The 24,690-nt window shown below is 49.3% G+C and overlaps 1 protein-coding gene across 14 annotated transcripts in view; it reads right to left on the reverse strand.

The window, feature by feature from the left end:
- The window catches only part of NEO1 (neogenin 1), a 223,276-nt gene that overhangs the window by 136,788 nt on the left and 61,798 nt on the right, over positions 1–24,690 (reverse strand). For all 14 annotated transcript variants that reach the window (XM_070054695.1, XM_070054691.1, XM_070054699.1 and 11 more), the window contains exons 2-3: positions 10,361–10,678; positions 1,211–1,489 (exon numbers count right to left, since the gene is read on the reverse strand). In XM_070054695.1, coding sequence (XP_069910796.1) covers positions 1,211–1,489; positions 10,361–10,678 — 597 coding nt within the window. The remainder of the gene's footprint in view (positions 1–1,210; positions 1,490–10,360; positions 10,679–24,690) is intronic.

The raw sequence follows: 24,690 nt of genomic DNA on the forward strand, positions 1-24,690 counted from the left end.
ACAGTGACAACTTAAATAGGGTGATAACAACAATGTGGAGATTTGAGGACAAAGACAGTTCTCGGGCAGACGCGACCCTCGTCCCCACACTCCGAGGAAGACGGAGCCCCGAGAGCCAGCACCACAACCGCCATCAGCTCTGTAGCCTTGGTAACACGCGGTACCGCCTCACAGCCTAGCAGCAATTCACCCTGGTGAGTGTGAAGCCCACGCAGTGAGTGACCCGCTCAGGCTAAGGCCAATCAACCAGCAGCACAGTGGCGTGCCTCTAAGGTGGACACTAACCTGCCCCTCCTCAGTAGCTAATCACAAACACATTTCTGTGACTGACACCGACCCACCTCTGCCTCTTAACACAACCCGAACACCCAAACAGACCCGCAGCCGGCTGTGTTCAGGACGACCGTGTCTACTGCGTAAGCAAAGCACAGTGCTGGCTTCTGTTCTGGTCTCTGAGTGGCGGCTTCAGCCCCTCACACTGTGAGCCCACTCTCCTGGGTCAGATCTGGAAGTTGTGTTTGGATGTTCCCCACGGCATGGAGAAGGAACAAGGCCTGCGCCGTGTTACAAGTGAGGGTCAACTGCAGCACACCGCTTCCCTTTTTTTGTTCTTTTTTTTCAACTTCTGATTAATTCCTATTTTTTTTAACCTTCCATTTAATTCCCTTTCCTGTGAATTTTTTTGGGTACCCTCACATATAAAACTGATTATGAGGAAAGCCCGCAAGGGCAGGAAGGGGAGAACACGAACAAAAGCAACCGCTGAGGAGGAGATGGGTTTGCACTGCACAGAGGAGCAAGAACTCCGGCTGGCAGTGCCTCCAAAGCCGCGCCATCAGGTCCCCACCAGCACCCTCAGGGACGAGCCCCAGTGAGCCTCCGAGGCCGACAGGTGCAAAGATCTCACTAGGAAAGCATCCTACCGCGGGGAATGGCACAACACACAGAGGCTGGACGAAAGACGGAGCTTTCATTTCCTGTGAAGAATACGCTTTGATTTTCAACCTACTTCACCTGAGCTAATTTTTAATAATGCATTCACTGAAGAATGGTTCGTTCTGCAGTACTCCCTTTCTACCCTGTGAAAAACAGACTCCTTATGCCGGCACCAACGTGTCACGCCACCTACTAACTGCCCACTGAATCAATCCTTGCAGAACAAATTCACCCGTGCATCGACAAGGCCACCAGTCCTGACACGAGCTGATACCTGCAAGAACCTTCAGTTCCGCTTCGTCACTGAACTTGGGTGGCCCGCCGCCGCCGTCGACCACGCAGCGGTAAAGGCCCCCGTCTGCCTCGGTCACGTTGCTGATGACCAGTGCCCCGCTAGGAAGCTTGGCGACTCTGTCATCCAGAAGAAGGGGCTGTCTGTCCTGCTCCCACCTCACGAAGGGGGCCAAATCTGCATTCACTTCGCAATTCAGGACGGCACTGTTTCCAGCGTAAGCTGAGGACGGCTCTGGCTGGCTGATAAATCTTGGAAGACCTGGACAATAAAGGAAGAGAAGAAACGAAAAGTAATTCAACATTATTTTAAACAGTGGTCACAGGGGCCAAGGGCAGGTCGGCTCACGCAGCCACATGTGTGGCAGAACCAGAGAAGGTAGCCTACGGGCAGGCAACTGGCTCCATACAGGCACACAGAGGGTTTAAGTAAACAGCTTAAGGATAACTGGAGTCAGAACCCTCACAGCGGGAGATGCAAGGCACAGATACGGAAAGGAGAAGGGTACAATCAACCCCACAGCACTGGTCCTCTTGTTTTATATGATTACAGATACGTAAATACATGGAGATAAAGTACGTGTGAAACATGTGCACACCGCATAGTCCTTGTGTACACATTAAATAACACAGCTTTGCACACACACACATCTCCACAATGCCTGGCCTGTCCACAATCAGCACCAGTGCTGACCCCACGCTAATTTCTGACGTCATCCCCACTGCAGGAAATCGGGGCTTCCTGGAGGAACGGCTGGTTCGAGGCGTGGAGTAGGGGATGGACACGAAGCTGCAGTATTTCATGACGTAAAACAAGGCACTGTGTGGGCACCGAAAGGACACGGAGGGCAGACCGAGGGGAGTTTCCTCTGGTTGAGGGGTGATGTATCCATGCATTGTAACCCACAGAACCAAACAAGAATCTGCGATTTCGTGCTAGCACAAACACACACATGTGCAGGCAAGGAAAAGCTCTACGTTACAGAGAGCAGAACGAGGCGAAACCAGCATTCGGTAACTACTGCAACAACTGGGTCAGGCAAGAATCCTGGGGGGACCAGCAATGTGGTGTAGGAGGCAAAGCCAGCAACCCACATGGGTGTGGGTCTGTGTCCGCCGCTCCACCTCTGCCCAGCTCCTTGCTAAACCCTGGGAGAGCGGCGGGGGGGTGGGGGGGGTGGGTGGGACCTGGAGGAAGCTCCCGGCACCTGGTTTCAGCCTAGCCACTGGGGGAGTGAATCAGTGAACGGAAGACGTCTGTCTGTCTCTCCCCCCCACCCCTTCTGTAACTCTTTCAAAATCAATAAATCTTTTTTTTTTTTTTAATGTCTTCTGGATCATTTATTTTTTTTTTTGTGCATATAAATGTTTTAAGGATAGCATAGAGTTACATCATGATTATAAAAATTACTTAGAGAATTAACAGATTTATATTGTGTATATTTCTAAATGCAGAGAACAGGGGACTGTCTACACATTGTACAAAATAAAATAAAAATAAAAAAATGAATTCAAGCTCAAAAAATGAGGTCATTTACCTAATTTTAAAATGTGAACACGAAGACCTCTGGCCACTGCACTAATGGTGGAAAACACAAAGAGTACAGCATTTCCAAGGAACCACAGACATTTTGACCATAATTATCTTGTTATAATTGTTCCTGTTTTGTCTTTGGAGACTTTTTTTAAGACAATCAGCTTAAGAATGCTTTCAGGAACCACCATTTGTGCAATCAGAACAGTCTTCTTATGGGTCTACAGTTTTCAGAGATTCAATCCCAGTGTACTTTGGGGTTTGGCAGATAAAACAAGAAAAGAAAGGAAAAAAATAAAGGAAATCTGAGAAGTAACTGTGACTTTTAAAGACTGCACAGTCCCTTCAAATGCTGCATAACATACACAATTGGAAAATCGCCTTCTGTTGGCACTCCATTTTCTTCACCAGTGCATTTTTATCCTACAAAATCAATAAATCTTAAAAATGAAAAACAAAATCCTCAATGGATGCTAAAACTAGTGGGTGAAAATCCGAAGGTAAACAGTATAGCTAGAGAATACCACTTTCTAAAACACCATTACTACGTAACAATTGTACAAATACTTGATTTTACAGAAGGGATACACAGACCACTGGAAGTAAGTAATAACCGTTAACCGCACCAGCCACAGAACACACCACCACACGCTTCCCGGGAGGGCGCGCGGGACACAGGACCACTTTGTCAGACTGAGCATCCCTGATCCAAAAACCTGAGACACCGTTCAGGCTCTGGAGATGCTCAACCAGCAGAGTCTACGCAAACAGTCCAAAACCTGAAAACGCGGAATTCGGACACTCCTGTTCCACACATTCTGGAGGAGGGATATGTAACCTGTATTACTGCCCCAAAGGAAAACCCGCATTTATTCACAGAAGGGACTCAAACCACAGTGACACGGAAGCCCCGAGCGAGGACCTGCTCCGCAGGCGCTGAGCACAGACGCACAACCTCCCGGGCCAGAGGGAGGAGGGTGGCAAGTGCCTGCTTTGTTCTTGCCGCGAAGGCAGAACGTGTGCCTGATTCTGATGCACGCTGCGGCTCCTCAGGAGAACGTCCTCGTCTTCAGCGAACACACACTGACGTATGCAGGTGAGGACACCTGGGCAACACACCTGAGACTTACTCTTCACGGGTCAGGAAAAACCATGTGGTGTGCTGTGGCTGTGTGCACGCTGGGGGGCTGACAGGGCAGAGAAGTAAGATGATCACAACCGGGCAATCTGGGGAAGGGATGTGGGATTTCCTGGTTATATTCTGTTTTGTTTTGGTTTTTTTTTTTTTTTTTTTTTAGATTTATTTAATTTATTTGAAAGACAGAGTTACAGAGAGGCAGAGAAAGAGAGAAAAGTCTTCCATCTGCTGGTTCACTCCCCAGATGGCTGCAACAGCCAGAGCTGCGCTGATCTGAAGCCAGGAGCCAGGAGCTTCTTCTGGGTCTCCCACACAGGTGCAGGGGCCCAAGAACCTGGGCCATCTTCTACTGCTTTCCCAGGCAATAGCAGAGAGCTGGATCAGAAGAGGAGCAGCCAGGACTAGAACCGGCGCCCATATGGATGCCAGCGCTGCAGGCCAGGGCTTTAACCTGCTGCGCCACAGCACTGGCCCCTTGGTTATGTCCTTACAAGTCCTCCCTACATCTGACGTTAATTCAAAACCAAATGGTAACCATCATGTCGTCGACGCTGCAGACGACACGCGCTACAGAGGCTCAGGGCTTCTGCTCTGCAGTCACACATCTCAGCCTGGTTCCCAGGCCGCCGCTCACGGCTGCATGACTGGCAAGTTACTCACCCTCTCCTGAGCCTGTTTCTCCACCACTAAGATAACAGCAACAGGCCTCAAAGGGTTGTTAGAAAAAATTAGAAATTCTTAACACATATAACTCACATGTAATATACTTCCCGGTGTAAAAATAAACAGCCACATAGCTACTCCTTCTATTACTGTGATTATCATTAATAATATTTAAAAAGTGACTCTGCTCAGTAAAACAAAATACTTCTTTAAAGACTAGCAAATAAATAAAACTATTATAAGTTTTCTAGTTTTAAGCTGGTGAATTAGCCCAAATATAATCAACACAGGTTTTCTAACCTTTTTTTTTTACAGGCAGAGTTAGACAGTGAGAGAGCTAGAGACAGAGAGAAAGGTCTTCCTTCCGTTGGTTCACCCCCCAAATGGCCACTACGGCCAGCGCTGTGCTGATCCGAAGCCAGGAGCCAGGTGCTTCTCCTGGTCTCCCATGCGGGTGCAGGGCCCAAGCACTTGGGCCATCCTCCACTGCACTCCCAGGCCACAGCAGAGAGCTGGACTGGAAGAGGAGCAGCCAGGACAGAATCTGGTGCCACAACCGGGACTAGAACCTGAGGTGCCGGTGCCGCAGGCGGAGGATTAGCCAAGTGAGCCACGGCGCTGGCCTTTTTTTTTTTAAGATTTATTTTTTATTTTATTTAAAGACAGAGTTACAGAGAGAGAGGCAGAGAGAGAGAGAGAGGTTCTCCATCCGATGGTTCACTCCCCTGATGGCCGCAATGGCCAGAGCTGCGCCAATCCAAAGCCAGGAGCCAGGAGTTTCTTTCAGGTCTCCCAGCCCGAAAGTGCATCCCGAAAGTCCTTGGGTGCAGGAGCCCAAGGACTTGGGCTATCTTTTTCTGCTTTCCCAGGTGATAGCAGAGAGCTGGATCAGAAGAGGAGCAGCCGGGTCTAGAACCAGCGCCCACATGGGATGCTGGCGCTTCAGGCCAGGGCTTTAACCCGCTGCGCCACAGCGCCGGCCCAGGTTTTCTAACCTTGTTACGAAATTTTTCTTGTTTTTTTTTTTTTTAGTTTCAAGAGGATTTTTGAAGAAATAAACATTGAAATTAACCAAGCGTCTATTTTGAAGAAATCTGAAAATCAGAAGGAATGAACAAAGATAAACCCTGATGCAGCGGGGGAAGAGGGACTCTTACAGAACCAAGAACTACTTCTATTTTGAAGAGCTGGAACCTCCTGGGAGGCCTCAGGACAGTGAGTGATTTTAAACACGTGACCCACAACAGCACGTGCGGGACTGGCAGGCAAGAGCTTTCAGAGTTTCTGCGCAGGAAAAGCAGATGGAGGAGCCGGCAGCTGACGGCGCGAGCCGGCGCCCGCGGGCCTCCCACACTCGCGGGGACCGCACCAGCTGGCCGCCGCCCCGGAGAGAGGGAGTGATCGGGGGCTGAGCACAAGGGGCTGTCCAGGTCTATATTTAGCGCTCCCCGTACCTTCACCTCTGTGGAGAAAGGAGAAAAAGGCCCCTCACGCCGAGTCCTATGAGACGTCTTTAATGCTCTCCCGAAATCCCCCCTTCTTGTCTGAGTTGGCCAGAACCAGTTTCTACTGCTTACAACCAGAAAACCCTAGAAGGGAGCCTTTTAGCATGGCAATGAAAAAGCAGGTTTGTTACTGAGACGGTCTCCACACCATCAGGGTGGACACTCTGAGCATGCAGTTTGGGGCGGGCATTTGGCCTGGTGGTTGGGTTGCTGGCTGGGACTCCTGCGTCCTGCGTCACAGTGCTTGGGTTCAAGTGCCAGCCGTGCTCTCAGCCAGCTTTCTGCTCCTGAGAGGCGTCAGGTGACAGCTCAAGGACTTGGCCCCTGCCACCCTCATGGGAGACCTGGATTGTATTTCCAGCTCCTGGCTTCAGCACGGCCCAGCACCTGCCATTGCAGATATCTGGGGGAGCGAACTGGAAGACAGAAGCCTTCGCTGTCTCTCACACAAACCAAATTCCCAAATAAATAACAGAGAGACTGAAAAAAAATTAAGCATTGGGCCAGCACCGTGGCTCACTTGGTTAATCCTCTGCCTGTGGGGCCGGCATCCCATATGGGCTCTGGGTTCTAATCCCAGTTGCTCCTCTTCCAGTCCAGCTCTCTGCTGTGGCCCGGGAGGGCAGTGGAGGATGGCCCAAGTGCTTGGGCCCTGCACCCATGTGGGAGACCAGGAGAAGCACCTGGCTCCTGGCTTCAGATCGGCGCAGCACGCCGGCCGTAGCAGCCATTTGGGGGGTGAACCAATGGAGGGAAGACCTTTCTCTCTCTCTCACTGTCTATAACTCTACCTGTCAAATAAATAAAAAAGAAAAAAATTTTTTTTAAAAATTAAGCATACAATGAGCTTTTTAATGTGGGAAGAGAGCTGTGCACCTATCGCTGCAGTCTAATTTCAGAAGCTCTTCTCCCCCCACAGAAACCCTGTTCCCATGTGCAGTCCAAACCTACTACCCTGCTCCCTCAACGCCGCAGCCCCAGCTCCTTAGCACTGGAAAATCACCCATCTACCTTCTTTCCCTATTGGTTTGTCTACTCTGAACACTCCACGTATACAACATCACACGAGGTGTGGTCGGTGGTGTCTGGCTTCTTAGGATACTGCTTTTGCAGTTCACCTGTGAGGTAGTACCCTGTATAGCAGGGCTTCCTTTTTAACTGCTGAGTAGTATTCCGCTGTGTGAATGCGCCACATCTTCATCACCCATTCTCACGTGACGGACACTGAGGTCGTCTCTCCCCGGCTCTGACGAACGATGCTGCCATGAAGAATCACACACAAATCTTCTTCACTTCTCCTGGGGAGACACCTAACAGGGAACTAATGGGCGATACGGTGCTCCGTGGCTAACATTTTGAGAGGATGACCAACTTGTACGTTTTTAAGTTACACACATACAACAAAGGGTACTCTATGATCCAGCAACTTCACTTCTAAGAATCTGTTCTGCAAAAATAACAATTTGCAAAAAGGTAGTACTGCCTGTGACATCCATGTAATTTTAATCATGAAATGACTCATCAAAGAGGGGATCTTTAAGAGAGTATGTACACAACAGATACAACACAACTATTAACAGAATTGCGACTTATCCCTTGGCTTAGGCACAACTTCCTCCTGATACTCAGGGTGAGGGCGGGTGACAGAACTGTGTCTGCTGTCTGCAGTCATCACTGTGCACCCCTAATATTAAAACTGCCCAAGCAAGTGTTTCCTAAAGGACGTGAAAACGAAGAAGGAGGAGGGACAGACCAGCGCAGAACGAGAGAAAGGTAGAAGACAAGGTTGACAGACAGTGGGGAAGTCATGAACAAGGGCTGGAGGGCAGAGAACAGGCAAATGGAAGTCAAATCACTCAGTACTGTCAGCGCTTACACTGTGGTGAGGATGATGGGTAGCGGTGGTAGCGGGGCGGGGGCAGTGTTAGGAAAAGGGACTGGTGGAGCCGGCACTCAGTTTTGTGGTCACGATGCGGTTAAGACACCTGCGTCACGTATCAGAGAACCTGAGTATGAGGCCTGGCTTCAGCCCCTGCTGCTGTGGGCCCTGGGAGGCAACAGTGACGCCTCAGATAACTGCACTTCTGCCTCCTTCGTGGGGACCCGGACTGAACTCCTGGTTCTGAGCTTTGGCCATGTCCAGCCCTGGTCAATGGACGTGACTGGGAAGTGAACCTGTGAGCCAGTGGATAGGAGCTCACTCTCTCAAATAAATAAAAATGTTTTAAAAGAAAGGAAAACAGAACTGAGGCCGGAGAAGCGCAGGTCAGAGAAAGAGGCCTGGTTCAGAATTCAGACTGATTGATGGTGCTATGGAAGGAACAGCGCTGGGACGACACTGTGCGGACTCCAGTGGGGGAAGGAGGACCACGGGCAAAAACAGCCGCAGTGCCATGGCGAGGGAACTCGAGAGTGGGTCAGTACAGAAAAATTCGGGAGCCGGCTGCACTGGACCTGAGATGGGCGTGGCCGACGGCTGGCCCAGGTGAGGGACAGAGAACGGGAATGCTAAGTGAAGCTGGCCCCACTGACACTGGGGAGGAGACCACAGCGCTCCTGTTTATCAAGCTTGTTGCGAGAAAGCCTGGCCGCGGCAACCGGAATGGAGCACGGAGGAAGGAGCGGAGAAGAGGGAACCTGCTAAGGTGTCGGTTTTCCCTCCGTTTATTTTCCAATGCCATCTGTGACTATGGAAAGGATTCTAGTGGGTGTATGTCCTATCCTAATTCAACGTTCAGCACTGGGCTCCGAAGAGAAAAGGAGCCCTCATCCTAAATGAACGAGCAAATAGTCTCTGGAGTGCGCATGAGACCAGAAACCCAAACCCTGGAGTAGGCAAGAGACAGGAGTCACAGAGTGAGTGAGGCCTCCATCCTCACACGCCAGCTTTCACTGTGGCTGAGTGCAGACACAGGATGTAAAGAGAACACCCGTACTGAACAACACAAGCCTGCCGACAGCTGCAGCGGGGACCATCTGAGCACCACCAGAGCCTGCTGAAGATGGGCACAGCTCACTAGGGACCAAGGCACACTCACTCCTGCTGAAGACGGACACAGCTCACCAGGGACCAAGGCACACTCACTCCTGCTGAAGACGGGCACAGCTCACTAGGGACCAAGGCACACTCACTCCTGCTGAAGATGGGCACAGCTCACTAGGGACCAAGGCACACTCACTCCTGCTGAAGACGGGCGCAGCTCACTAGGGACCAAGGCACACTCACTCCTGCTGAAGACGGGCACAGCTCACCAGGGACCAAGGCACATTCACTCCTGCTGGAAGTTGGGCACAGCTCACGGAGGGACCAAGGCACACTCACTCCTGCTGAAGACGGGCACAGCTCACGGAGGGACCAAGGCATACTCACTCTTGCAGAGCCTCATTCTTTCTTTTTCTTTCCTTTTTTTTTTTTTTTTTTTTTTTGACAGGCAGAGTGGACAGTGAGAGAGAGAGAGAGAGAGACAGAGAGAAAGGTCTTCCTTTGCCATTGGTTCACCCTCCAATGGCTGCTGCGGCCGGCGTACCGCGCTGATCCGATGGCAGGAGCCAGGTACTTATCCTGGTCTCCCATGGGGTGCAGGGCCCAAGTACTTGGGCCATCCTCCACTGCACTCCCTGGCCACAGCAGAGAGCTGGCCTGGAAGAGGGGCAACCGGGACAGAATCCGGCACCCCGACCGGGACTAGAACCCAGTGTGCCGGCGCCGCAAGGTGGAGGATTAGCCTAGTGAGCCACGGGGCTGGCCAAGCCTCATTCTTTCTTACACTTTCCATCATGACTCAGGTAAGAATGCTCTGAAAGGGAGTGAATCTTTCTATAACTTTCTGCTCTCCACTTTAGTAAATATACTCTAGAAGTAAAAAAAAATCCAATTAAATGTCATCTCCTTGGGTCAGGGCACAAAAGAACTAGGATTCTGGTTTTACCACCAGTTTTACAGACTAGGTAAAATATGCTAGGTAGGATAAAAGTTCACCATCAAAGTGATTCAGTTTTCTTATAGGACTTCCTCTGCTATCTCCAAGTTAAAAAGAAAGAAACAAGGGCTCTTCTAATAGCAACTTCAAGCCTTCATGCAAGTGGAAAAGTGCTAGAGTTTATGCCATAAGGCACTGAACAGGCCCTAGCACGGTCCCATTTATAGAGTATATGCCTAATTGGTATCTGTTCATGAATGTATTTGTTGCTAACAATTCAATGAAAACTCCAGGATAATACTGATTTTCTTAAGATTTACCCTTTATAAAAATCTGAAAATGCAAATCAATCACTCAACAAAACAAAACTTACCTGCTACTGTGAGCTTGGCTGTTCTGCTCACAATAGTCCCCAGGCTCTCAACAGTGGCCACGCACTGGTAATAACCTTCATCGGGTTTATTGTGCTTGGAATGCACCACGTTGCTGATAAATAAAGACCCGTCTGGGAGAAGCTGGCGTCGATCATCTGACACTAAGTTCAAGAACGTCCCATCTTTTTTCCATTCGATTTTCGGAAGCGGTTCAGAATACGCGGAGCAGTTTAATATGACAGATGAGCCTCTGACGGAGAGTGTGTCCACTGGCTCCACGAGGAAATGAAACGGAGTGAACGTCCGAACACCGGCTCCTACAGAGACAAAGCCAAAGCACAGTGCTGAACAACACTTTCCTCCACTTTTCTGCAGGAAACACAAGAACAGGTGCAAAACTTAACTTCCGAATGGAAGCAGCTTGGAAACCTAAGAGACAAATCAGGTTGAGAGTCCAAACAGGCAAATTAACAACTCAAAATATTTTATTACAGATATAAATAATTACATTTTATTAAAAACTAGGAACTTTTGCTATCCAAAAAAATAACAAAAAAGGTTATACCAATTTAAATGTTTTGCAGTTTAACATTCTGCCTTGCTTTTATTTAACTTTAAAATGCCATACACATTTAGACAAGTTGAATAAAAATGTATATGCATGCTAAAAATTCGGAAAAAATTATTTACAGGCAAATTTATAAATGCCTTTGAGACTAAGGTACATCAAAATTTTACAAGAAAACATCCACCCTGTGTCACTTGTCATCACTGGCCAGCAGGAGGGCAGCGACCTGAGGCATCCTCTTTACTGAAGACCCCTCCAAGCCTGCCACTGCCTTTCCCATGCAAACCTGAAGAAGCCCTCAGTGGACTTTCCGTCCAGGTCCCGGTCAGCCCCTGTGGGACTCTGCAGCCCCTCCACCCCACCCCCACCCCCCGCTGCCCCGAGTCCCTGCAGTTCCACCTTCTTGCAGGGTGAGTGGCACCTCTGGCCCCTCCCAAGCCAACTCCTGTCTTCCTGTCTGTTCCTGCCGCCCAGGCAAGTGTAGCTGGCACTGGTGTAAGCAGGATGGCACAGATGAGGGGACTTCAAAACGTTTCTGACGGGGTGGGTGATGTGGCGCTGCGGGTTGAGCTGCTACCTGTGACATCTGCAGCCCGTACGGGAGTACCTGGGGTTGAGTCCCGCCTTGGCTTCCAACCAGCTTTCTGCTAATGCATTTGGGAGGCAGCAGGTGATAGCCCAAAGTACTTGGGTTCCTGCCACCCACTTGGGATACCAGGATAAAGTTCCTGGCTCAGCTTCAGCCCAGTCCAGCCCTGGCTGTGGTGGTATTTGCGAGTGAACCAGCAGGTGCAGTCTCTTCCTCTGACTGTCCCTGTCACTCCTTCATGTAATGAAACAAATCTTAAAAGTTTATGAAGATAGAACTAAAATACATTTATTTTTGAGCAAACAACTTTGGAATTCACGCACGCATGGGGTCCTCACAAAGCTCATGAATGAGACAGTTGCGATGCTCACATCCACACAGGAATGCCTGGGTGCGAGTCCTGGCTCCACTCCCAATTCAAGCTCCCTGCAATGCATACTCTGGGAGGCCTTTGCCACTGACATGGGATACCTGGTCTGGGTACTGAGTTCCTGGCTTTGGCCTGACCCAGCCCTAGCCATTGTGGACAGGAGGAAGTAAACCAGCACGTGGATAGAAGGTATCTCCATCTGGCCACCTGTGTCTCCTTCAAACAAAAATTTTCTTTTAAGTTCATGGAAAACACACACTACGAAAAACCTCTCATGGATTTCAAATATCTGACACCAAAGTAAGCACCCTTTAATTCCATTTTCCATGAACTTCTGAAGTCCCCTCCTGTTCCTGACCTGCACATACAGACAGTAACTTACCTGAGAAGGCAGAGGTGCCCAGACTTTCCTGGCTCCTAGTGCTTTCTTTTCTCAGTAAACCTTTTTTTCCCCCCATGAATTCTGTAGACTAAAAAACAGCCAGCAATTCTGTTGACTTAATAGTTACCTCCATGCAGATGAATAAGTATTTATGGCCTAAACAGTTAATGCATTTAAAAAATATATACACAAATTGAAAAGACAATTTCATTTCATTTTTAAATAACCCCAATCAGCTACACGTGAGGATTAGACTGGACACGGCGCCCAACCTTTTCTGCTCCACGCTGAGGTCTGTGTGGTGTTGCAGCCACCAAAAGCCCAGCTGGCAAAGACGACCACGGAAGGTGGCACAACCCAACGCTGAAGCTGTCCACTACCTTGAGGTACAATCTGCAATCAGATGTCACTCCGTCCCCCTAGAGGAGGTCCCTGAGGTGGCTTTGAGTATTTCAGGGTGCAGTCTGGGAACTGTAGGTTAAAAATGCATCTCTCTATGGTGTTGTATCCAGCGTATTTCCAGGACGCCCCCCCCCCCCAGAGTGGACAGTGTCCGTCTGTAGATTAGGGTGCTAGATAACCTATGAACTCCTCCACTGGCTGAGGCAGTCAGAAGACCCAGGTTCAGTCCAGCACAGCCCAATTACTGCCATTTCCTTGCATGCCAAGGCTTAATAACAAACAGGGCTTTTGCACAGTCTAATGAGATGTCTGAAAGTGAGAAGAGCAGAGGAACGCCAGCAGGAGCCACATGAGTCTTGCAGAACAAAACAAAGCGACTCTACTCAACGACCTCGGCACTTCCACAGCTGCGGTAACTAAGGCACTGCGCCTCTGGCACAGGCATGAAAGGAGCCAGTAGCAGGCTGCAGAGCCCAGAAGCAGAGACAGGAGCGTTTGGAAACAATGCGCGGGAGAGATTATGCTTTAAAACCAACTGCGGAAAAGCGCCAACTACTCCATCTGCGGCTAGAACACCTGGAGAGCCACACAGCAGAGAGGCGTGGTAATGCTGACTGCGCGTGTGCTTCCGGTGCCTGGCACCGTTCCACACGCCTTCCGCACGTCCACCGCTTACTTCAGCCCCACTGCGTCTCACGATAGGCACTAATATCCTCACATTACAGAAGAAAACCACAGCACAGCAGTGTCATGTCACCTGTCAAAGGTCACACAGGGCATCATGCAGCTGAACCAGTCTGTGGTTTTCACTATTATACTACAACGCCACCGAATACATGAATTAAAAACTGTATTCCAGACCTGTGTTTAAAAAGCAGATAATAAAAATCCTAGAAAAGGGGCCAGTGTTATGACACAGCAGGGTAAGCCACTGCCTGCATCCCTTGGGCATTCCCATATTAGAGCTGTAGTTCCAGTCCCAGCCACTCCACTTCTGACCCAGCTCTCTGCTAATGCACCTGGGAAAGCAGCAGCAGATGGCCCAAATACTTGCGAAACTGTCACCGACAGGGGAGACCAAGGGAGGGGAGTGAACCAGCAAATGGAAGGTCTCTATCTCCTTTACTGTCATTCTGCCTTTCAAATAAGTAAATTAAAAATAAGAGAGAGAGAGACAGAAACAATGGATTAGAGGGAGATTGTGTCACACATAATGGGTTACAAAATTCAAAAGTCCAAAAAGAAAAATTCAAAAGAAACTTCTAAAGTCCAAAAAGAGAGACAAGGTTGTGTTTAATAAAACCTTATTTATAAAAACAGGTGGATGGATTTCATCTATTGGCTGTGTTCCTTGCTGCCTGCCTCTGAATATCACCCAGCAAAAAATGAGTGAGCTCTGTTTCAGCGGATCGAGAGGGAGGCCTGTGGGACATGAACAAGGCAGATGAGTGCCAATGCACAATTTCCGAGAGGCACTCTAGGATTACCTGAGAAAGGAAGGGCAGGCCAGGGCATGCTGCGTGGTGACCACCGGCTACAGGGAGGGGACACGTGCAGGCCGGAGCAGGGGTGAGCCCTCCAAGCGTATGTGAAATAGTCCCACCCCAAGAATCGGCTTGCATAACCCTTTCCCGGGAGGGGGACTCCTCTGTAAAGCTCAGCCGCCGCTCTCCGCGACCACCTTTCCCGGCTATCAGACCCTCGCTCCCTTCGCTGCGTCTGCACGGACACCGTCCTGTACTCTTCTCCGGGATCCTGATTCCTCGGATACTTGTTTGCTTCATTTTCGTTGTCTGTGGCCAGAGTCAAGGGACAAACCATCTTAAACAGGCTTAACGATCCTGTCTGGTGTCTTCTATGTCTCCCAGTCTCTGCAGATGTCTCACTTCTTAATAGAACACCTTTCACTTCCTGATAGATTGTTCCTCGCTTTGTGATAGAATGCTTCACACCTCAAGACAGCATTCATCTTCTGAAAGGAAAACATCCACAGGGAGCCTCCTTCCGTCTCACTCCCATCCCCCCATAAATACCAACAAACCACTTCACTCTGCACACCTTCTCTGAACAGCAGTAATAACCCTAGATCTTACTGTACCCAGGGTAAAAAATTAACTTACAGTATTTGAAAACCAGTAGAAATAAAATTTGCCCTGTGTCCTAAGAGGTTCGACATTTAGGATAGGCAAGCGTTTCAGACACCCACAGCCATTCTTCACCCTAAGGAAACCCTCTCTGTGTTCCAGGCCAGGAGTCCACCGGTCAAAGGCTGCGTAATCTAGCTCTGTCACGCAGGATCCAGTCTCTGAATCCCATGTTCCGACATTCCGGATTCCTTCGCTGTCCACAATCACCACATGGCTCAGGCTCTCTTGCTTCAAGTCCTCCATTTATACTTAACGAGATAAAATACTGGAAAGTTGAAATAATTACACGTTCAAGGAGCTTAACTACAAACATGCCCGTTATCAGTTAAGAGCAGGCAGCACTTAAGAGCTGCTTCCCACTTTGTTCTGCTGCACGACAAGCGTCGCGGCTCCGGTGCTGGCCTCTGTGCCCCGCACAGCTGATTCTCCAAAGACTCCCTCTACCTCACGCACGTCATCTGCCCTGTTATCCAACCTTGCAGAACCCCTTTCCTGGGGGAAAAGATGTAATTAGTTAATCACGCGTATTTTAATTGTCTGAAAAACAGTTTTGAAAACCTTTATAGTATACAAATATGTCATAAAACAGTGAATGCCAACTTCTAATCAAAACTGGGTCTGAAATGGTTTTTTTCAAGATTTATTTGAAAGGAAGAATTGAGGGGAGGGGAGGGGAGGGGAGGGGAGGGGAGGGGAGGGGAGGGGAGGGGAGGGGAGGGGAGGGGAGGGGAGGGGAGGGGAGGGGAGGAAGAGGAGAGAGCTTCCATCTGCTGGTTCACTCCCCAGGTGGCCACAACGGGCAGGGCTGGACCAGGCAGAAGCCAGGAGCCAGGAACTGCACCTAAGTCTCCCACTGCGTGGCAGGGGCCCAGGCATCTGGACTATCTTCGGCTGCTTTCCCAGGTGCATTAAAAGGGAGCTGGATTGGAAGCAAAGCAGCCAGGACACAAACCAGCACGCCTATCCGACGGTGGTGTAGCAGGCAATAGCTTACCCAGCTGAGCCACGGGGAAGGCCCCAGGTCTACAACTTTATTCAGAGAGAGGCCTACAGGAAAAGTCAATTTCTATAGGGAATCTACTTTGATTTATTGTTCTAATTTATAGCACCTATATTCCCAACCATTCCTCCAACAAAAAATATCTGAATTCCTTGATTTAGCAAACATGTATCATCATAAAAGTATTTCCGTTTATTTCAGTTTTCAGTCTTCTTGCCGACAAAGTCACAGTGAGTGGAGGCAGAAAGAACCTCAATTTTGAACATAGCTCTGCTGTGCTATTTCATTCCTCTGTGCCTAAATCTCTCCCTGTCACCCGCACCTCCTGTCAAGCGATCTGTGTGCAGGTGGAGGGGTGTCTTCAGAGCACCCACCTCACTGCCTGTCCTTAACACAGTGACGATTCCCAGTCCAAACACCTGCGGCTCCCCTACAAATCACTGACACCCTGAATCTATTTTCACTGACCACACTTTAGAAACTCTTATGCATCAAATAAAAGAGACCTTATATGTCACTCTTAATCCCATGTCGACAACTATTACGTATGAACTAGCATGAAATCACCTTAGAACCCAAGTTTGCTCATCCTTCACCTCTGGGTAGTCTTTCAACAGATTCCCACTGCAGCTAAAATAAAACCTAAACCCCTGCCCTGGTCGACAGGATCTGGCTCCTGCCCTCTCCCTCCTCACACTACACTTCCGCTGCCCCAGCAGGCGCTGCGCGCACCGGGTCACCCGTCTCTTGAACGCGCTGCCTCCCCACATCAGAGCTTCCATCAGAAGCTACCTGCCGGTGCCTCTCCAGGTGTTCGCGTCACCCACTCTGTGTCACACGGCTAGCTCCTTAACCCTCATGTTTGTACATTTTTTTTAATTATTTATTTGACAGGCAGAGGGACAGTGCTCTCGTCAGATGACTTATTCTCCAAGTTTCAGAGTGGCCAGGGATGGGGTGGGCAGGAGCCAAGAGCTCAATGCAGATCTCCCACATGGTAGCAGGAACCCTGCCACTGAGCCATCACCGTGCCCCCCCCCCCCCCCCGGTCTTGATGTTCTGACACCACTGACCTCTCCCGGAGGCCTTCTCTGACAACTCTCTCTCAAGTGGTCCACATCTCTTGTCCTCTGCCCTGCGTAAGTAATTATCTATTTTTCTGCTTGCTTTTTGTTTGTTTATTTACTAAGATTTATTTTTCCCACCAGCAGGCTAGAGGTCAATACTATTAGGATGACCCCTGGCTTGCTACTACTATTTGTACATTGCTTGTCTGGTTGATTTTGTCTTTTTTCGGACCCTACAGGCTAGGCCAAGACAGAATTAAGTATTAGTGATTCTGGATAACAACAAATCTCCACTGATAATTTTAAATCTGTCTTCTGAAAAAATGTTTTAATATCACTTTTTTTATTTGATAGGTAGAGTTATAGACAGTGAGAGAGAGAGAGAGACAGAGAGAAAGGTCTTCCTTCCGCTAGCTCACCCCCCAAAATGGCCACCACAGCCGGCGCTGTGCCAATCCGAAGCCAGGAGCCAGGTGTTTCCTCCTGGTCTCCCATGCGGGTACAGGTGCCCAAGCACTTGGGCCATCCTCCACTGCCTTCCCAGGCCACAGCAGAGAGCTGGATTGGAAGAGGAGCAGCCGGGACTAGAACCCAGAGCCCATATGGGATGCCGGCGCAGGCCCCCAATATCACTTTTAACATCATAAATAAAGTTAATATTTCATATGACTTCTATAAGGTCTGCAAGAAGACCAGGTGCAATCTGACAACCTGCAAACAGTACTGTCAGGATTCTGAACACTTGACCTGGAATTCTCTAGGACAATTCTTAGAAATAGTACAACGACACTATCAGTTACATACCAACAACGGTAGCAATATTTATAGTCAAGCTCAAAGAAGGAAGGAAATGTGAATTGGTTGTTTTTCATTCTACCACATGAGAAAAATATAAGCATTTTCACACGAATGCTAGCACTCTCCTGGAAGCATCTTCTAAGCTGCCACCACTGGTCAGAAGAGCTCTTCGCTGATGCACACTCAGGCGGTACCGAGGCAGTCTTTTCAGCTTCCGGAACAGAACATTTTTATTCCACTTTGCCCTACTGATGCAAGTAACAGCCAGAGAGAACAGAACGTGAAAACCAGCTTGGCGATGCAAGCACGACACTGCTCACTCAGTCACCACCATCTCACTCTGGCAGCAGCATCCTAGGGCATTTTCACCGACTCAGTAGATGCAAAAAGGTTTCAACTGGCACTTCTTTGACTGTCAAGTGGAACCACACTTTTCCGCCATGAGCAATGAGGCTGCACTAGTATTCTGAGTGTGAAATACTTTATCACAGCAAATTGCCAAATTATGTTAAGTAGGATACCCTCTTCACTAAACTCCTCTTTCCCACCATCTGGAGTTATTCTGACCTAATACAAAAGTGGAAAGCCAACTGACTTGGAGCACATTCTAAGTTACTCTGAACTGGCTGGCTTCTGCTCTGTCTGCTGATCCTCTTGCCTTCCTGTTACACGGGAGGGAGAAGGCCACAACCCAGCGCACTCCAACTTCCGCGACCTTTTGTGGGCTGTTTTCTTCAATCACGTAAGTTATTCATTAACTCACTGCCATTTGCAGAAGAGTCGGTTCCGTTCCTCTCAATGCATTATGGTAATGAGAGAACATCTGAAGCTAAAGCTGTCCTAGAAGACACAGTTCATGGCTTCCTGGCTTATAAAGTCATCTGGAAGAGTTGTTAAAAGGGACGAAGGGCAAGAGCAGAAACCAGGGCAGGCACTTGGCCCAGGGTGAAGTCCACAGCCCACCTCAGAGGCAGACACCACTTCTGGTTCTCTGCCACGGCCCGCCTAGGAGGCAGGAGGCAATGGCTGACGCATTGGGGTCCTGACCGTATGGAAGACTGGATGGAGTTCCTGGTGTCGGGCTGGCTCATCCTCAGTCCTTGTGGGCATCTGGAGAACGAACCAGCAGATGGGGAGTTCCCTCTTTCTCACTGCCTCTCAAATATATAAAAGTAAATAAATATTAAAAAAAAAAGTCAAGGGATCAAAAATGTAGTGCCAGTTTCCCTAAACAATACCAGGACACCCGCAGACCAGAGTGAGCTACGGGACACACAGTGAAGTCACCATGACATTAACACCGGCATTTACCATGTGCCATATCCTGTTCTAGCGCTGTACCGGGATTCACCTTTTCAACTCTCCACACCCAGTGGTAAAAATTACTATCCCCATTTGAGAAGCTAAACCTCAAGGAGAATACATAATTTGCCCAAAGTCATAGAGCTGGTAGAGAAAGCAGGTCTGAGCCCACTAGCCCAGGCCCTGCGCTCACAACCAACCGCATGGCCAGTGGGTCCGCACTACCCAGTGGATGTGACACGTGACACGTGGCCGCTGGGACTGTGAACCACAGCTGTTCCAAACTAAGACTGCCCTGCAGCAGTATAAATATTCGCCAGACGTAGTAGATTTCACACCCATACGATATCCCAGCGATCATTTTTAAATGAGCACATGGAAATATTTTGGATACAATCATTTAAATAAAATAATACTAGAACTAATTCCATCTGTTTGTTTTTATTTTTTCAGTGTGGTATCCGAAAACTTTTAAGTTACTCATTTGGCTTGTACTTTATTTCTGTGGGACAGCACTGCCCTGACCACGTTACCCTTCACTAATATGCTTTTAAACAATCAAGGTCTCCAAAGAAAAAGACTTGTGCAGAAAGTAAAATATTAATATGGGGCCAGTGCTGTGGCACAGCAGGTAAAGCTACCACCTACAGTGCCGGCATCCCATATGGGCACCGGTTCAAGTCCCAGCTGCTCCACTTCCCATTCAGCTCTCTGCTATGGCCTGGGAAAGCACTAGAAGATGGCCCAAGTCCTTGGGCCCCTGCACCCACATGGGAGACCTGGAAGAAGCTCTTGGCTCCTGGCTTTGGAATGACGCAGCTCCAGCCACTGCGGCCAATTGGAGTGAACCAGCAGACGGAAGACCCCTTTCTTTTTTTCTCTCTCTGTCTCTCCTCTCTCTGTGTAACTCTGACTTTCAAATAAATAAATCTTAAAAAAAATTTTCATGGAAAAATAAACTAAAAAAAAAAGATTAATATCAATCACGATAGTAGGTGTGATGGACCAAAACAAAGTTCTCTCCTGGGTGGCAAATATTAAAACAAAACTGGCCTGCCATCGGAACCGTACAAACTCAAAGACCTGAAGCACCACAGCTCTCTCTAACATCTGTTCAGAAACTAAGCTTTCCAGAAGCTTGTAACTTAAACTTAATTTTGTAATTTCAACTTCATTTTCTGCTGCATGTTCAAACCCTTGGGTGAAAGGCTGCTAGAGAAAGGATGATCGCACAATTTGAGCGTCAGCCACAAACTCCCTACCCTGTACCTTCACCACGCACAGATCTGGGCGTCACCATCTGTGATCAAACTCAGTATTACAGCAGAGGGACAACGTGGCATCATATAATTCCTACGTACCAGTGGGATACCCTAAGAAGTATGCAATAATCCTACCCAAATGTCTTACCTAAATCTAAGCATGAAAAAACTACAAATTCAGAATGTTAAGCATTCTACAACTGCCCAAACTTTTCCAAAAAAAATAAATCAATGTCATGAAAAACGAACAAAAGCAAGACAACCACTCTAGATGAAAAGAGGCTAATGAGACAAATGCAAATACAATGAATAAATCTTTATTGGATCCTGGACTACAAGAAACATTTGGAGAATATCAGAGTAACTTTAAATTTTAAATAGCAGAGTATACTTGGTAATGAGTATTACTGAATTAATTTTTTTATTCATTTGAAAAGCAGAGTGACAGAGGAGGAGAGAAAGAAAGATCTTCCACCCACTGGTTCACTCTCCAAATGCCTGCAACAGCCAGGACCGCGTCAGGCCAAAGCCGGGAATCCCGCGCAGATCTCTCCTGTAAGCAGCAGGAACCCCAGCACTTGGGTCAGCATCCGCTGCTTTCCCAGGCACACCAGCAGGAGGCTGGACTCCAACCAGCACTCCGATGTGGGATGCAGGCATCCAGAATGGTGGCCTACCCAGCACCACCCCAAAGGCCACCCTTCACTGAATCTGAATTATTTTTAATTTTCTTGGAGGAGATCAAAGGCAGTATTGTCACACAGGAGACCGTGAGTACTCTCAGCCGCTGCTGCATACTGAGCTGTGGACAGGAAACACTGCATGGGGCGGCTGGCTGCCCAGGCAGCAACCACAGCACGCCAGAGCGGCAGCAGCCCACGTGCTTCTCTGCGACTCCAGGGAATTCTGTGTCTCACTCTGAAAAGCTGACTCACAGAGAAACAATTCTGAGGGAAGACAGCATCTGTAGGGTTCTTTACCCCTTCTGTTGGTGCCTTAGGCCATCCCATAGCATCCCAATAAATTCCCTTTGAACTTAAGTCAGTGAAAATGTATAATGGCGGGGCTGGCGCTATGGTGCAGCGGGTTAACACCCTGGCCTGAAGTGCCAGCATCACATATGGGTGCCGGTTCGAGACCCAGCTGCTCCACTTCCGATCCAGCTCTCTGCTATGGATGGCCTGGGAAAGCAGTAGAAGATGGTCCAAGCCCTTGGGCCCCTGCACCCGCGTGGGAGACCCAGAAGAAGTTCCCGGCTCCTGGCTTCCAATCGGCACAGCTCCAGCCATTGTGGCCAATTGGGGAGTGAACCAGAGGATGGAAGACCTCTCTCTCTTTCTCTCCCCTTCTCCCTCTTTATCTCCCTCTCCCTCTCCTCTCTCTGTGTAACTCTGACTTTCAAGTAAATAAATAAATCCTTAAGAACTTGGGCCATCTTCTACTGCTTTCCCAGGCCATAGCAGAGAGTGGGATAGGAAGTGGAGCAGCCGGGACTAGAATCGGTGCCCATATGGGATGCCAGCGCTTCAGGCCAGGGCTTAACCTGCTGCACCACAGAGCCTCAATAAATAAATCTTTAAAAAAAAAATGTGTAATGCTTCTTTATGCAAAAACTATAAATGGATTTAAAAAAATACTTGGCCCAAAGTAAACTTATCTTAATTCCATTTCTCACAAACTTTTTGAAGTTCTCTCATAAGATTTTAAAACAGATTTAATATCACATTTTCATCTAAGTTTTAGAAACTAATAAAGTGACATAGCATTCCAAGAAAAGTGTTCCAAATATTCTACTAAAAGCTTAGCTATGTGATGAGAAACTCCTGCAATTTAAGGACTCAAGTCCTGATCTTTATAAAAGCCAATGAACACACAGTGTCCTTCCCCGGTAAGAACATGAATTACCCCACCACGCTGTAATCAGCCCTACTGCTTTACTTCCCCGTTGCTGAAATGAACCATCACTTCCTACTGCAGCTAGCAAGGTGAGCCCGGAACAGCCCTTGACGGCCCAGCCGCGTTCAGGAAAGTGAGCTACGGGAGACCCAGGAGCGGGCAGATAAAAAGGCTCTGAACTGCAGAGCGGTCAGCACGGAGCCATGCGTCCCACGAGGCGCACTGCTTTCCCAGGGAGTGGAGTTCCAAGAGTTTAAGTCAGCCACAGTTATCAGCAAGGACTGATGGACCCAAAGGGAACTTTAAAATACTTTACAGATTGACTTTTTCAAAAGCAGCACTAAGCATCTACCACGTAGAACAAAATGCTTTTCTTCATTGTTGTTTGTCTCTTGCTCCATCCTAGCCCACTCCCACCCCCGCACACACTTGCAGCTCCAGGACAGCACGAGTCTGCCTGGAATACAAGGCTGCTCCTGTGCCAAGCACCTGGGTTACAGCCACAAGACACTAAGGAACTGCCCTGACAGCACGTACGGTGGAAGAGACACAGCCGTGGGATCACAGCACACACACACACACAAGCACAGAACAGGGTGGTGGGATCAGGGCACAGTGTACACCAGATAAAGGCTGGCCAGGGTCAGGCAGGACACGCCTGCAGCATGCGGTGAAACCCGAGCACGAGAATGAGGAGGCGATGGCCAGGGAAGAGCAGAACACAGCAGGTCAAAGGGACAGCAGGCGCAGGAGCCTGGGAACCAGCTGGGAGGGCAGCGGCACAGCACTCGGGAAACCTGGGGTCAGGCAGGCAGAGGCCTCTTGAGGTCTGTGAGACACTTGGTGAGGAAGTCTCACCCCAGATGCTGACCAGGCTTCGAGATGGAAGTGAGGATCCCACCTGCGTGTCACCCGTAGGATCATCCCTGCTGCAGAGTGGGGATCCGTTTGAAGAGAACGAGACTGCAGACAGGAGACAGACGGGAAGCCACCGCGGTGGCAATAGTGACCAGAGAGGGGGCAGACGTGTAAGCCTGGGGGACTGAACACACGTGGACGGGGGGGCGGGAGAACAGCAAGACAGGGCAGCGGAGGAGTCACAGGCGACTGACAAGCTTCCATGGGGACAATGGCTGGGAGGCGGTCAGGGAAACACTGGAGCAGGGCGACTTCCCGGTTCCTACAAGACATGGATGCCTGGGATCAGGAGAGATTCGGGATGAAGATTCGTGTTGAAACTAAGTCACAGGAAAGATGAGACACGAGGTGAGAAAGGCAAAATCGGAAGAAATCTGAGGTTAAAGCCTGCGGGACACAGACACTGAAGACAGGCAGAGGAAGAACAGCCCGAGAAAGCCAGAGACCAGCAGACCCCAGAAGCCAAAGGGGTCTCAAGGGGGGACTGCTGGGGGCCAAGGCAGCTGGACGCCCACTCAGCAGACACACGGGGGACTCTAAACTTGTCTGCTGCCGCCCTTCTCCACGAACCTTCCAAAGTGCCCTTGTGCAGCTGGGAAGTTATCGACGACCTAGGCATAAACAGCGTCAGTGGAGGACTGGAGACAACAGACAGACCGCGGCCAACTGCAGAACAGCAGAGAAGTCAAGAGAGAAGGCGCAGAGGGTGCCTTTCAGGTTGCACTGTGCACCCAGTGACCTCGCTGACTCCTGGAAAAGGTCACGGCCTCACGCAGCAGCTCCAGGATGGGCCCAGGATGCTCCTCTTCCAACAAGTCCCTAGGCCACAGACGCTGCCAGCCCACAAACCACACCTATGGCAAGCAAGGCTCCAGACGCCAGCCTTCAAAAGGCGTGGCTGGAAAAGCCGGCGGAGAGATGGTTGGGTAAATAAAGGTCTGGGCTTGGTTTTCTTTTCTGTTCTTTATAATTGAGGAGAGACCTGACAATGAAAGGGAGGTGGAAAGACAGAATGAAGAGGGTAAAGAAGAATAAGGAGCGATGAGATCCACCCAGGTTTCTGCACACGGAGTCACTGGGGCAACTCACCCTCCTGCCCGAGACCACTGGAAAACTGGGCAAAATGAACGGAACAAGGCTTGTCCGACATAGTGGCCCCTAAGAGAAAGATCGTGAACAAAAGCCAGCCCTACAATTATCCCATCGGTAACCTGCCAACCACTTCTAGGCCTCAGAAAAACGAAGGGGAAGCCAGAGAGGGCTGCCCACCTCCGAGCTGAAAAGGCAGAGCCACACCGGCGAGGCCGAGGGGCTGGCGTTTGCAGGGCAGACACCAACGAGGAGGGCTGCCAAGAGACCTCCAGAGCCTGGCAGAGGAGTCTCCTTGGGCCTCTGGATGACCACCAGTGTGCACATGAGCAGGCTTCAGTAACTAAACCAGAAGCAGCAACAGTATGTGGAGAACACTCAGATATTCAGAAACTGAGCAACACACACATTTAAATCATTCACGGTCAAAGGAGAAATCACAAAGTAACGCGAGCTTAAGAAAAAGGAACACATCCCCTTACAAAGTAACTGGAGCTAAGAAGAACGAACAAAGCCCCTTACAAAGTAACGGCGAGCTA

This window comes from Oryctolagus cuniculus, chromosome 12 (assembly GCF_964237555.1).
Source record: "Oryctolagus cuniculus chromosome 12, mOryCun1.1, whole genome shotgun sequence".
In the NCBI taxonomy this organism is placed as follows: domain Eukaryota; kingdom Metazoa; phylum Chordata; class Mammalia; order Lagomorpha; family Leporidae; genus Oryctolagus; species Oryctolagus cuniculus.